This window comes from Cheilinus undulatus, linkage group 7 (assembly GCF_018320785.1).
Source record: "Cheilinus undulatus linkage group 7, ASM1832078v1, whole genome shotgun sequence".
NCBI lineage: Eukaryota > Metazoa > Chordata > Actinopteri > Labriformes > Labridae > Cheilinus > Cheilinus undulatus.
Window position 1 is genome coordinate 48,480,921 of NC_054871.1, and position 15,448 is coordinate 48,496,368.

Below are 15,448 nucleotides of genomic sequence, written 5' to 3' on the forward strand. Positions count from 1 at the left end.
ACTATATAAAAAGGCACATAAACTTTTGTTTCTCACCATCTAACATCAAATCAGATTAAACTTTTCCTGTTTTTGATCAGTTAGGATTACAAAAATTATTTCTATTTGCTAAATGCCAGAAGAATGAGAGAGATCATTTTTTAGACAATTTTTTATTATATTCTTGAGAGTCAGAAGTTTGCATATATTTCATTAGTATTTAGTAGCATTGCCTTTAAACTGTATGACTTGGGTCAAATGTTTTGGATATGCTTCCACAAGCTTCTCACAATAGTTTGCAGGAATTTTGGCCCATTCCTCCTGGCAGAACTGGTGTAACTGAGCCAAGTTTGGCTGCCTTGCTCGCACATGCCTTTTCAGCTCTGCCCATAAATTTTCAATGGGATTGAGATCAGGGCTTTGTGATGGCCACTCCAAAACACTGACTTTGTTATCCTTAAGCCACTTTGTAACCAGTTTGGCAGTATGCTTAGGGTCATTGTCCATTTGGAAAACCCATTTGCGTCCAAGCTTTAACTTCCTGGCTGATGTCTTGAGATGTTGCTTCAGTATTTCCACATAATGTTCTTTCCTCATGATGACATCTGTTTTGTGAAGTGCACCAGTCCCTCCTGCAGCAAAACAACCCCACAACATGATGCTGCCACCCCCATGTTTCACAGTTGGGATGGTGTTCTCAGGCTTGCAAGCTTCCCCCTTTTTTCACCAAATGTAACGATGGTCATTATGGCCAAAAAGTTCAAATTTAGTTTCGTCAGACCACAGAACATGTCTCCAAAAATTAAGGTCTTTGTCCCTGTGTGCATTTGCAAACTGTAATCTGGCTTTTTTATGTTTCTTTTGGAGTAATAGCTTCTTCCTGGGAGAGTGGCCTTTCAGCCCATGTCGGTGCAGGACTCGTTTGACTGTTGATAATGACACACTCTTACCAGCTTCAGCCAGCATCTTCACAAGGTCTTTTGCTTTTGTTCATGGGTTGAGATGGACTTTTTGGACCAAAGCATGTTCATCTCTGGGACACAGAACCTGTCTCTTTCCTGAGCGGTATGATGGCTGGACATTCCCATGGTGTTTATACTTGGGTATAAATGTTTGAACAGATGAACGTGGCACCTTCAGGCATCTGGAAATTGCACCCAAGGATGAACCAGACTTGTGCAAGTCCACAATTCTCTTCCTGATATCTTGGCTGATTTCTTTTGATTTTCCCATGATGTTACACAAAGACGCAGTGTGTTTCAGGTGTGCCTTAAAATACATCCACAGGTGTGCCTCTAATTAACTCAAATGTTGTCAATAAACCTATCAGAGGCTTCCAAAGACATGACATCCTCATCTGGGCTTTCCCAAATTGTTTAAAGGCGTAGTAATCTTAGTGTATGTAAACTTCTGACTTTGAAGAAAAGTAATAAAAATTGTCTAAAAAAATCCTTTTCTCATTATTCTGGCATTTAGCAAATAGAAATAATTTTGGTAATCCTAATTGACCAAAAACAGGAAAAGTTTAATCTGATTTCATGTTAGATGGTGAGAAAAAAAAGTTTATGTGCCTTTTTATATAGTATATGTAAACTTCTGGTTTCAACTGTATGTATAAATGTCCTTGTCAAAAATGTATTTTACTGGCAAATGATCCACTAGAATGTACCAGGTGATAGAGATGAAATTGTGATTAACTATGCTGTGCTATTTGAAATAATTGACAGTAACTAATGGTGCATGGAATCAGTCTTTAATTTTAGGTACAGGGAATGAAAAAAAAAATGCATTCAGAACGTTTTTAGCCACTTTTTCATTCAAAGCTGTTCCTCCAACCCTGGAGTCTGAATCAGCAGAACCCAGAGGAAAAGAACGTAGGAAGTATCAAGGATAAGAGAGAACAAGAGAGCCAGTATGACGGCTTAACCACATGTGGGTCTGGGGTCTGATGGGGGCCTGTGTGTGTGGCCCCGCCTGTAAACCCGCCTGTCTGGCCTCGCAGTGAGGAGCTGATGAGCCTGAGTTCATTAAAGCCTAAGCGCCGTGTCATCAGCTTATCTGATGGAGAGAGACAGAACAACACCAGTGGCTGCTTCGCTCGCCCACAGGCCTCACCTCGTATACATGTACAGTACTGAGAGAGAGAGAGAGAGAGAGGAAGTAAAGAAAGAGCGCCAATTAAAAATAATTGGGTCTAATTTCATAAACAGTGCAACAGGGGAAATATACTTAATCAGGCGCGATCATTAGACTGACTTCTGCTCCACTTCCCCTGAAACCAGCCGTCTGCTGCAGGGTCTCAGAGAGAGGAGGAGGAGGAGTTAGGAATGGGTGACACAGACCAAATATCTAAACAAATACTCTATCAGTACCATTTTACTCTAAAGAAATACAAAATAGTTGTCACGGTAACAGAATGATAAACTCTGATTTGTTAATGTTAAAAACTTGTTTGATATTGCAGCTACAAAAACCAAAGTCTAATTCACCTAAAATTGGGTTTGTTTGTCCTTTTCAATCATCCAAAACTGCAGACAAACTCCTGGGAACTGTCACACTAAAGTATTCCCAATATTTCTTTTAAATATCATGGATTTCAAATAGTTGAAATTTCTAATGTCTCCACTTTGAGCTGGGCCTAGGTTAAAATGTTTGGTTTTTGACTAAAATACATTCTCTTTTACTTATTCAGATATGAAATCATATAATCCAGAGACTGATTGACTCCTTTTGACTGCAACTCCTCTCACATAGCAGCCTCAGTTCAACAGCAGTCTGAGGCACAGCTCCCTGAAACAGAGATGGGGACCTGAGTCTAAGACTTGACCAGGATTGTAGCTTGGGGCTTTCAGCTTTAGAGTTGCGGTTTGAGAATGGTGCCTAGTTATTTTATTTTGTTTATTTGGTATGTTATTGAAATGAGCTGATTGCTGGCCTGGCTTACTTCATAAACTGATTGATTGCATTTATTGATTAATCATAAATAAAGCTTGGATTTTTTTGCAATCTTCATTTGTTGTTTGTGTCCATTGTTTCTTTTTGATCAAGCTTTATTTTGTTGTTAATTAAAGTCCCTCCCTCACATCGTGTGTAACCCTCCAAGTCTGGAGCACGAGGAGCCACTGCAGTGCCAGCAGCAAAATCAGAAATCTGTCTTCATAGTTTTTAATCAAAAAGACAAGCTGGGCCATTCTCATGATGTGCTACATGGAAGTCAAATATTTTGGAAATAACACTTTTTTTTTTTTTTTTTTCCCCCAAAAGAACCTTAATATTTCTGATGATGTGCCCAGCTGGAAGGTCTCTTGTGCAAGTTCCAACATTTTTTCAGGGAAACTTTCGTGTAAAATCAAATTTAAAATCAAATCAAATCAAAATGAATCAAATCACATTGAATCATAGCAGGTGTTTGTGAATCATAACTGATTCAGGCAAGCAGTGTTGAAACTCAGCCCTACTCTAAGAGTAACTAAACCCTCCGGCCACTTTTTTCAGACAAAAATTTATGGGGATTTTGTGGATTTTATAACTATTGTAACCTTGGTATGGATGTGCATGATTGGGATGAGTTCATACTGATGGCCACTCTCTACAGCAGCCGTCGGTGTGTGAATGTGGAGTGAATGGATGAGTTTGACCTGCAGTGTTAAAGTTCTGTGAGTGGTCAGACGACAAGAAAAGTGCTCAAATCCATTTACCTTTATCTCATTTAAAAGCATATCAGTGTTTCTAAGAAGCTCAGAATACTGCCCAGCCCTAAGGAGGAGAGGGAGGAAGACTGGGAAATGGAAAAGGAAATAAGAAAAACAAAGAGAAGCCTAAGAAGCTTGCAGACGGAGGGTTGGTGGCCTGAGTTATGTGTGATCCCTTTCATGTCCCTGGACTGGCCCGTGCTGCCCTGCCAACCCAAACAACGGCGTTGGGGAGGTCTGACTCTCAAACTGCTCGCCTCTTCCTCTTTGCCCCATGCACGCCCCAGTGACAGGATGAAAAACAAACCCCATGTGTGTGAGCGTGAGGCAGCGAGGGCATTTAAACCTCTGCAGTCTGAATTCATGTCCTGCCAGTACTTTTGCGACCTCCTTTCCTTCTTCTGTGTGTCTGCTGCTGCCCCTAAATCATCATCATCACCATGTGAAGACATGGACTTCATATTCAGGGGCTGCTCACCCACACGCTGACACAAACTCTGATCCACTGCAGCGAGAAGGGCAAAGAGTGAGGGGACGTTTGGGTTGGCCTGCTCTGCTTCTCAGCCCACGATGAGGAGAACAGAGAGCTGGAAAGAAGACAGACGAGGTTTGGATCTTCACCAAGTCTGACAGGAAACAAATCCATAAAGAAGTTTGGGGAACACTCTTAATCGCCCTCTTACCAGCATCAATGTCTTTTAACCACAACTGAACCAGAGATTAACACTAACTGCTCGGAGCTATTTACAACCTGCACACATCACACGGCAGCCATGTTCACCACAGACTGTAAGTCGGCAGCCAATCAGACTCCAGCTTTCAGGAGAGCAGTGTGTCTCTTATCCAATCACGCTCTTCGTTCTGTATTCTCACTGTTGTCCCCGACCAATGAGGCTGCTTCCTTGTGTGGTGTTGGCTGAGGAGTGTTTGGTTTAAGAGCTCATTTCCCAGGCTGCAATAAGAGGAGCCGTTTTCCTGGAGCCTTTAATCAAAGCCATACGCCGAGACAACAATGTAGACGTTTGATACTCGCCTCTATAATATGAATTTTCCCTCTACATTCACTGACACAACATGCAGGCCCAGCAGAACTGCTGGGAAACCCAAACTCTGGTTAAATGTTTATTTCAGGACACTTTGAGGAGTTTGTTTTGGCTGATCTACGGTCCTCACTTTGGTGCAAAGCTGCATAAAGAAGCACTACAGTTAGATTTAGAGACAGTATTCTCCACTGTCTTTAGTCAACAATCCTTATGGAAAGACTAAAACAAATGCAGCCTTTCTCCTAGGTTTCTGTTAGAGCTGTTGTTGATGAAGAAAGGTTTAGGGCAGGACTGTCAAAACTGGGGCCCGGGGGGCAAATGCAGCCCATGGTCCAATTCTGATTGGCCTGCTACCACACTAATATTGTAAACAAACATCCCAGCAGGAAGAATTCACTGATGTTTCTTGTGACTAAACTAGGACAGCACTCTACATCAGTGGTTCTCAACGTTGGGGTCGGGACCCCATTTGGGGTCACGAGACACTGGGAGGGGGTCTCCAGATGCCTTAAAAAAACTAGGAATAATTAAATACTTTACACCAATTTTGCCAGATTTCAAGCCGTTGTCATCACTTTTTTCCCACCAATTTTGCCAACTTTAACACACTCTTTGCCTGTTGTTGGCTCTGTTGACCCATTATATCCACTACTGACCCCTCTTTACCACTTTTTATGCCACATTTCACAATTTAATATGCCCATTGTTGCCAGTTTAGCCCATTTCTGCCTTAGCTAAGCCTTTTTTGCCAGTTTATATCAATTTTTCATCCCATTTCACCAAATTTCCACCTATTTTTTGCTACTTTCACACCATTTCAGCCACTGTTAAATACTCCTTTACCACTTAATATGCCCATTTTTGACACTTTAACCATTTTAGGTTATTGTTTTGCCACTTTTATCAAATTTTTGGCACTTCTAACCCATTTCTGCTACTTTTAAACTCCAATTTCAGCATCTTTCCCACTATTTTTTGCCATTATTAACCCATTTTACCTATTTTTAATGTATTTTAATTCTGTTTTAAACAAAAAGATTACTTTAGATTACCGCACAAATGAATTAAAATGTATTTTGTTCTTTGATAAGAACGGTTATAATTCAGGTTAAATATAAATACTAAAGCTTAACTTTACAATGGACCATGATTTTGCTGGGCCATTGTTGCCCCCTTATGGGTGGCCTTGTGTCCACCTTCAGGTACAGTGGGGGTCCCTGGTCTCTGACACCTTTATTTTGGGGGTCGCAGGCTGAAAAAGCTGAGAACCCCTGCTCTACATGGTAAAAATATTGACAAAGTAATATCTTGTTTTATAACTCCTTGATGAGTTCTGGCAGTAAAGAGCAGTACCAATAATATTCCAGTCAGCACAAAACATCATCAAGCTCAAATGTGGCTTTAGAGTAAACAAAAGAAGTGTGGCTTGCTAGAAACCACCAGAACACGAATTTTTTCACCAGGAACTGACAAGCCATAAAATCTGGTGAGTTTTGAAGCATGATAAGGCCCCTAAAAAGCTGTTTTGAGAGAAAAACCATAAGAATTCCTTCAATTTCAACAGGGTTGGTGCTCTGGCCCTAAGTAAGAAGATATCGGTGCATGACAGCATTCGTTCTCTGTAATTTCCCCTTCTTCACTTCTTTAAATTGAATATGATAGAGGAAGAGAAGTAGTCTCTCTCTGCTATAAGAAGCTCAATCACCATGAATTGGGGAGCTCGCTGCCTCAGCTAAATAGGTCAAATTACAGAAAGTTCAACTGTTTTAGCTGAAGACCTCATCATAACCATTGACTCCTGTGTTAAATCTGTCTGCAAACCTTTGTGGGAGAGTTTTGCAAATAAATCAACTGAAAAACTTTGCTTTCTTAATTGCCCCATTCTCAAAACATCTCCTCCACCTCGATGGTTATGCAACAAACCAAAGTCTAATTTATAAAAACAGCAAAGGGCCGTCTCACCTACTTTCCACTTATCATGGAAACATCAGTGCTTTCATTAAAGTTTGCTCCCACACGTTGTAAACTCAGGTCCAACATGGCTGACAGGAAACAATGAGCCGATAACAAATCTTCAGTGTACAGAAGTCAGAGGAGCATCATTTCCTGAAGATGCTCTTTAATTAAGTTCCCACAGGGAGGCAGTTTACGGGGTCGGGTGTGCAGCTTTAACTCGTCCTGTCCTAAACTCACTCGTCCTGATTTCTCCTTTGTTTTCAGCATTCTTCTCCGTGTGTTGTTTTTGTGTCTTGTGCAGCTCTTTTGTGCGCACGCTGTAGCCAAGGGGAACAAAACAGAGGACTTAGTGAAAACATGGTTCTCATGGTGACCAGGTTTCATTCGGCGTCTGGTTTCCATTAGATTGCTTTAATTGGGGAGAATGTCACAATCAATGTTTTGCTGTGGATGCAGAGAGACGACCTCCCGCCTCACGTTACCCTAGCCAAGCTCTATCCACTGCCATAAAAAAACACTCGTGCAAGCACACAAACACACGTTTGAATGTGAAAAGAGCGGGCTGAATTCCTCCAAATGGGCACAACCTGCTCACATCTGCACATACACTCGTCTTTTTCTGTCTGAAACACACCTGGCACACTGTGACAGAGTAATTTCCAATGAAGTGTTTATAACAGAGAGTCAGGTTTTTAACATGAGCCACATCTTGCAGCCTGCGCCTGCCAAGAGGCCCCTCAATCCAAAGTGCACTTAGCCAAGTAGAACAGGAAGAGAGAGAGACGGTGTATGAAAAAAGAGTGAGGGATCAACAGTCTTTATTAGTGCTTTACATAGACCTGGCAAGCCCTCCATATAATATATGAGCCTGTGTGCAATATGCGATGAAACCCTTAACAGCAGTGTATTATTTCAGGGTGTGTGCTAAGGTAACGCAGTGGACCAAAAACTAAAAGTAGCTCTAATTATGAACTATGTGGCAGGGGAGGAGACGTGTGAGTGTACAGGCTCAAGGTTAAAGACGCTATTACTCTGGGAGGTACAGCTGGCTGTGGTGTGGAGGTAGACGCTTCATTCATCTCTGGGGCTGGCCTTGATCTGCTCCACCACACAGTTACCAGCTCAGCTAAACCTGCAAACACTTCGCTGCTGCACGCAGGAACCAAGGAAACCAGGAGATAAACACACCGGTGGAGGAGCTGCCAAAAGTACGCACCGTCTTTACTCAAGGGAAAGAAGAGCCCATAGCAGCCACAGTCATTTTTGCCCTGGCAGCGCTCACTGTCAACACAAAACTAGTTTACCCTTCGTTGTCTGTTTATGCTGTGCTTACAGCACTCTCAGTTTAAAAAATAGTGTTACTTTTGGAACGTACTTGTCTGTAGAGGAGTTTCTATCTAAATGTGCTGCAAAATTTACACCACTATTTTGAAATTCTGCCCAGGAGGATGTTTACTTTGTCCTTTCACTACTGTTACAAGAGTATTAGGAGTCAAAGGGGTTGAGAGGTGGCATTGCTCAAGGAAAAAGCAGAACAAGAGGACTCAACACACTAAGGCTGGGCAATTAATTGCAAGTTAGATTAACTCTTTAAGCGTCAAAGTCGCAAAATTGTGACAAGCACCAATGCTGAATGAAACAGGCTCTAGCTGCAAATACAGTGCCTAATGTTGTTACTAGTTTACACCAGGAGATGGCGGACATGAGTAACTTCAATCCCAGCAGCATTTGTGGGCGTGCTTCTATTCAAAGTTTTGGAGAGAGAGAGTTTTGAAAGACCCACCCTTGGTTGAGGAGACAAGGAAGCGGTGGTTGTAGTCGGAGCATAACGTAGAGAAAGAGAGCCAAATGTAGCGAGAATACTTACAATGCCGGGAGGCATAGAGGAATATTCACCCTCTGACATGACGTTGAGTTGTCCGGTGAAACCACGGGTGAGACTGACGGTGCGTCTGTCAGCACCGACATGCACCATGATAGTCCACAAGCAGCACATACCGAGGCCGATGCTTTGCCTCACCATGGCTGGGGAGGTAGGGCACGTGGTGGGGGTATTAGGGTGGTCAAAACACTGCGAATAGTGACGGAGGTAGGGAATGAAAAACACCACAGAGGTAGGGGCAGCCATATTAGAAGCCATGGGAGAAAACACACAGCCAATGGCGGTGGAGGCTGCCTGGCGATGTCAGAATATGCAAATTAGATGAGTGGATTTACTCCAGTCACAAACTTTGGGTCATACTGAAGATTTTTCTCATTTACAGTATGCCTTTATCTCGAACCACTTTCAAGTTACAGCCTTTTGAAATCTTGATATCACAATTGAATATTTTCTTGAAAAAACTCTGGTGCCTAAAGAGTTAAATCGCTATTTGGCCTGCTACAATTTACAAATTGCAGAAGTTGCAACATTTCCTTCACTTCAAATTTCTCAAAATCCCAATTTGATATAGTCATTATTTGCGGCAGCAGAGATTTTATGCAAATTATGCAAACATTCAATTGTCAACAAAGCAGTAGGTTAAAATATGATGTATTACTCAGTAGTCCCTGCTTGCATCAATGATGCTGCACTATGCTGCTGCTGCTGTTGGCAAAGCTGAACCTCCTCCACCCCAGCCACCTCCTTTTTAGCTTAATTCAGTGATTCCCAACCTTTTTCCTTTGAACCCCCCCTACTTGTGTGTAAGAAAACTTGTGTTTTAAGAAGTGATTTAAAAGATGTCAATGATTCTGCAAGCCTTATCTCCTCAGGAAGGTCATTCCAAAGTCAAGGGGCCCTGATGGAAAAGGCCCTATCACCTTTAGATTTGAGTCTTGACTTTGGAACGACCAGGAAGCCCCTGCTCGAGGATCTAAGGTTGGCCCATATGAGGGTTAAAAGGTCTTGTATATAGATCGGAGACAGATCTTTCAGTGCTTTAAAAGTAATTAATAAATCTTAAAATCAATTCTAAAACTAATGGGAAGCCAATGTAAAAAGCTTGTTTCACCCTCATAGTCGGATTCATGTTGCTATGGATACTATGGGTTACTTCTGAAATAATTTAATTGTTTTCGATACACATTGTCATAAATTTATCTATATTTCTAGCTACGCCTGCCTTGGAAAATCAAAGCATGCTGCTTGACTAACCCAGGGAGCACCTTTTGAGCAGATTCTTCTCTGCCAAGTAAAACTGCGTATTTATAAAATGGTTAAATGTATAAGTTTTTTTTGCCTGTAAAAAACATTATTTTTCAATTTCAATTTCATGTTTTGACCTTTTTGAACAAATAAATTTATTTTTCTCAGATTGCAAGCCTTAAAACTTCACTTTTAACTTTTCAAATGTCAAAATCATTTATCATCAGTGCTACATTGTTTTTTTTCACTATTTTTAACTGGTGAAACAAAGTTGTCAGTTTATGGTTAAAAAGGTGACCCTGAATCCAGAATCTGGCCCCTGCTGTTATTGAGTTTGACACCCCTGGTCTAAACAATCAGTCCAATCCAGATAAAGGCGTCTCAGACCACCAGGATGCACTGAGGTGTGTCCATAAAACCATTAAACATTCAAAAATCCAGACCCTCTTCCACAAGACTGCAGAGAAAAGATTACACTGAATTTCTAAGCAGACTATGCAGAAAGAGATTAACTTTACTCTCACTTTCATTCATGCATCTTTGCTAAAGGTTATTGCCTCGCTCTCTAGGGGACAAACAAGTCTTCATATTGATAAGTTGGAGTGCAGTACTGCTGATTCAAAATAGTCCTCAGATCTCCTCTAATGCATAAGAGCTGTTGTTCTCACATGGTGTGGCAGGCACTGGTGTGCCTTGAGCCAAGTCTTGCCATGCTGTGGGAATATGTACAACCATAAGCAATTATTAGGACTAGACTAATAACTTATTACTCTGTGACATGGATTAAAATGAGATTCTTGATCTCAATGAGGTTCTCCTGGATAAATACATTTAAATAAATAAATAGGACTATATAATAGCTGAAGTTCAGTCAGGACTGCTTTGTCAAGAAACACACGTGATGTCTGGTTATAAATGGATTTCTTCATTGGTAGTTACAAATTTGCACTCATTGCTTTCATGCATACGATTGTTTTGAGATCCCTCTGCTGTGCCACGAGCCTACATGGAGCAGCGAGCAGGAACACCACATGGTCCTATCTTTCCTGTGCCTACAAGGAAAGCCTGAGGCAGGGAGAGAAGCCGCAAAAAACTCAAAGCAGAGCAGGCAACATGACAACAAAGTGGCATTCATGAAGTAAGAGGCAGAATAAAGGAGGAGCTGGGGTGGAGGAGCGTCGTAAAAGCATGGCTGTGATTTGCCAATAGCGGGCTGAATCAATGAATCAGCTTGCTGTCAGCTGATGAGGGCTTGTGAGATCTCAGTTACATGTCAGGGCTTGACTCTGTGGCCTGCCTGGATTTACTGTAACATGTAAGAGGCTATTATATATATATATGGTTTTGGTGCGCCTTGAAACTTTTGGCTTGATCTTTGGTATGCCATGGGCAAAAAAACAGATTGACAACTGCTGCATTAAAACTAAAGTAATGAGTTTTATTTGAAATTGTGAGCTGCAGGATGCTCAAATGTTGTTAAAATCAAGCAGGTACCAGAAAAGACAAAAATACTAAAGTAGAGCTATCTGACAGCTCTGCTAAAGTACATTAGGTAAGAGCTTCCACTTTTTATCCTTCAGTCTCTTCATATCAGCACGGCTGAACCACATAAAATTACGCTCATTGTCTTGGCAGAGGAGCTGTAGATGTTAAAGCGAGGGGTCATTTCTGTCTGACACTATTTTTCTCTCACACTTATCCAAAAGCTCAGACATTCCCACACTCCAATATTTGTGTAGCTGCTTGCCAAGCTGACCAAAAGTGTGTGTGTAGGTCTGTGTGTGAAAGAGTGAGATACAAGGATGGAGGAGAGAGAGAGATGGGGTGTGTGGACGCTGATAAAAACCCTCCTGTTAACAGCACTGGAGGCCGACAGAGGAAATAAACAATCATGTTCTCCTGCTGTTCCTCTCAGACCATCAGCATGTTTGGCAAACGGATCGCGCTCCTGGAAGTAATCATGAAATCACGTCTCACCGGTGAGTTTCTGCAGCAGCGGGCTGAGCTCGCTCTCTTGGGTGATGACCAGGGTGAGCGCTCCCATCAGCTCCCTCTCCAGCTTCTCCAGCTCCTCCTCCTCATCCGCATCTGCAGGCTGGGCTTCGTCAGCCAGGGAGTACAGGTAGACCAGCAGGAGGATCAGCTCATCAGGACCACAATCATCCTCACCAGACCTCGACCCCTCTTCTCCTCGAGGCTTCATCAGGGGCAGCAGCTGCCTCAGTACGGCTGGGAAGTCGGAGTCTCCCAGAGCCTGTGACACAAAAAACAAGACACAAATTTACATCAGTGATTAGAAAACAGCAATATCTGAATCTTTAGAGAAAGCTGAAAAGAACCATTGGTTAAATATGTCATGCCCATAGCACAAGTTAACCAGCAGTTTGAATAAATGCTGGGAAGCTCCTATACAGCTATGAAGCTGTATAAAGCCCAAACTCTAAACCCACTAGAAACCATCATCTATTATCGTCTGAGTAGCACTTTGTGCCTCTGGGAATGGAGGTGAAATTTTTTCTAATTTCAAAAAATCTAATGAATCATATGTTGCCCATGCAGCTTGAAATGTGGACACAAGGAATAAAAAGACAAAAGGGATCATCCACCATTTTATTGACCTTGTATGAATTAATTTTAAAATGATAAAATGATCATCAGGTAACCAGAGGATGGGCCACTTAGTCATAGTCTGTGTAGGAACTGATCCTGTCTGATATTCATGGCACACTTGCCTTCACACACCTGTGAGAGGTCGTGGATATTTCTGCCTGCTGTGGTGGGAAGATCAAGACGAGGTTGGTGCGGATATGAGCCCAACTGTCGCTAATTTTAACCACATTTCCCACCAGTTTGTCAGTTTGCAGCGTGATATAAAGGGGATTGCAGGATTTTCCTGCATTACAAGTGTCAGACTTGTTGCTAGAATTTAATAAATTGTGTGCAATTGCTGCAATCTTATGCCTAAATTCAGCGCTCGGTTAACTATTTCAGTCATAACACAAGCGAGACATCATTTCAAGCTCAACTTTAGAGGATAAACCAGTTGCATTGGAGAACTCTCATGATACTGAGTCAATGCATCCCAGCACACATGTGAGCCCAGTTCTGACACAGGGAGGCGGGCTCTCTGGTCAGTGAGCGTGTGGGTTTGCTCAGTAACAAGCAGAAAACCGGGACTGAGAAATTACATGCATTCATGTCAACAAGATAAAATACATAAGGATATTTAGTTTGTTTAATAAAGGAACAAGGTAGAGATCTGCTCTATAGCAAAGATATCCTTAGATGACTTCTGTTGTGATCTGGCGCTACATAGAAAATAGAAGTAAAAAAAATCAAGAACTCTCCTAGTGTCAAACTTAGATGTACATATTGCTGGGCAAAACCTCCCATCTCCAAAATCACCACCTTTTAAGGGAATGACAAAAAAAAGGATCTTTTTATCAATTTAAAATTGAATTTTTATATTCAGAATCTTTTTTTGACACTTTTTATTGTTTTAAAACTGGTTAAACCCAGCAGTTTCAAATACCCGTTTGCTGCTTTGTAACATCATTTTAGCATCTGCTCTCTTAATCTGATGAATTTGTCTGGCAGAAACCTTCATCATTATGCCTCTATACCTTGTCCAAGGCATTGCACTATTTGAGGCTTTTCAGCAGCAGAGATCTTTTTTCATTCCCATATTGCTGAAACCTGTGGCCTGCTTAATAATGTGGAACATCCTTCTTAGGTAGTTTTCCTTTAATTGGGCTCACCTGGTAAACTAATGATCACAGGTGTCTGAGATTGATTTCAGTGATCCAAAGAGCCCTGAGAAACAAAACCATCCATGAGTTTCATTGGAAAACAAAAAAATTAATGTTTATGACAGTAAAATCCAATTTGCATAATAATTTGAAATGTGGTGTAACTCAGATTTTATCATGCATCTCTGCAGGCCATTCAAACACTGCTGCATGAAAGTGAAAACCAGTTAAGTGATTTGTGTGCCTCATGTTGAGTAAAATCAAAGCAACTCTAAATATCTTTTCCACCCTAAAATAGCAGTTTTAAACTTGATCTGACACTATGATGACTTTAGACATGGCGTAACTCCAGAGCTTTGAATCCAAACACCTCCGGTGGGTGCACCAAACGACGTACTGTTCCTTTAAAAACATCTTGCTCATTAGCCCCTATTGTCATCAGTGACTGCTGTAGAAATAGTGTAAAATGAAGAGCCCAGAGTGAGTGAGCTCATGGTTCCATTAGCTAATTCTCAGCTCTGTGAGTGCTGAGGTAAGGCTTTATTTGTGTCATTCTCCTGTTGGAGTTGCATCAGCCCTTTATCACTATTCCAACATCCAAGCCAATGTTTGGGTGCAGTGGCCTGTTTCTGTGAGCCTGTCTGAGCAGGTCTAAGCAGTTGTCCAACATGCCGTGGATCACTGGACCGTCTTCAGAACAAAAACGCTGGCTGCTCTCACAACAAGGGTGAGCTCATAGGCCTATAAAGCTAGGGTGTGGAGCTAATCTATCCGATGAACTGCATGAAAAGTGAATGGAAAACGGGGCAGAGAGGGGAAAACAGGGTCAATGAGTGCAGGGAGACAATTTAAAAAAGTTAAAGGCGATATTACAAGAGGAACTGAGCTTTGGATGACAGAAGAGAGGGAATGATTGTTGACAGAAGGCAGTAGAGACACAAATGCTCCTGTGGATATGTTTCATTTTAACGAGGGATTCCTCCGTGACGGGCTTTGTGTTTTCACTAAGACAAACAGACTCTGAGAACGAGGGGTTCTGGACTTTGTGGTGGGCCCACTGGGGGGATCCTGTGTCTGACCCAGCAGAACTCTGCACCGAGCCAAAGACGCAAAACAATCAGAGCCGGAGCCAAGGAACCGAAGCCACAGAGAGAGCGACAGCCCCGATTAAAGGAGCAGCTGAGGGGAATTTTCTCTAAATCATCGTCCCTCATGGAAACGTTTCTGTCCCCATCTGTGACCGTGTTGATGTTTGAGATTCTCTTTATCATAAATACAAAGTTTAAAACCCGTCAGAGCAGAGGATGACGGCTGCATCACTCACATCCTCCCTCATCCAGCTCCGACTCTCTCTCCTGCAGTGCCTCCTCCCTGCCTCAGACCCCGGCCAACCGCTCGCCCCTGGGGACCGTTCAAACACAATCTGAGCACACATTTTTCTCCTTAAACATTGTGAAATCAAATACCTCTCTGAGTCGCACTCATTCTGACTGCCAAACAATGTCGGGGGATCTTTCCCTCGCTTGTTTTCTGCTGGACGGCGATGAAGAAAGAGGGGACAGTTAAGGGTTTTCCTGTTGAAATGCAAACGGTTCCACACTCTAGAACTACTGGTCATCCACGTGAGTCCAGGAGAACATCCAGGAAGCGTGCCACTGACAGCAAATTACATTTTCATCTTGACATGAGTCGGTTTTGCTTTTCAATAGCGAGATCGTTTTACCAAGCTGCTGACAAGCCAAACACCAGAGCTGAAGAAACACCACCGACCGCTTAGTCTGTGTTTTTTTTTTTCATGACGCTATTTCTTCTTATTTTACATTTTAAATTCTATTCAAGCTAATAATGGAAACAAAACTTCAGGATATAACTGCCAACATAACTTTAATAAATGCTTACAGT

The 15,448-nt window shown here is 42.0% G+C and overlaps 1 protein-coding gene across 1 annotated transcript in view; it reads right to left on the reverse strand.

The window, feature by feature from the left end:
• The window catches only part of scfd2 (sec1 family domain containing 2), a 282,684-nt gene that overhangs the window by 124,311 nt on the left and 142,925 nt on the right, over window positions 1–15,448 (reverse strand). The window contains exon 5 of the mRNA XM_041790453.1: window positions 11,775–12,051. Coding sequence (XP_041646387.1) covers window positions 11,775–12,051 — 277 coding nt within the window. The remainder of the gene's footprint in view (window positions 1–11,774; window positions 12,052–15,448) is intronic.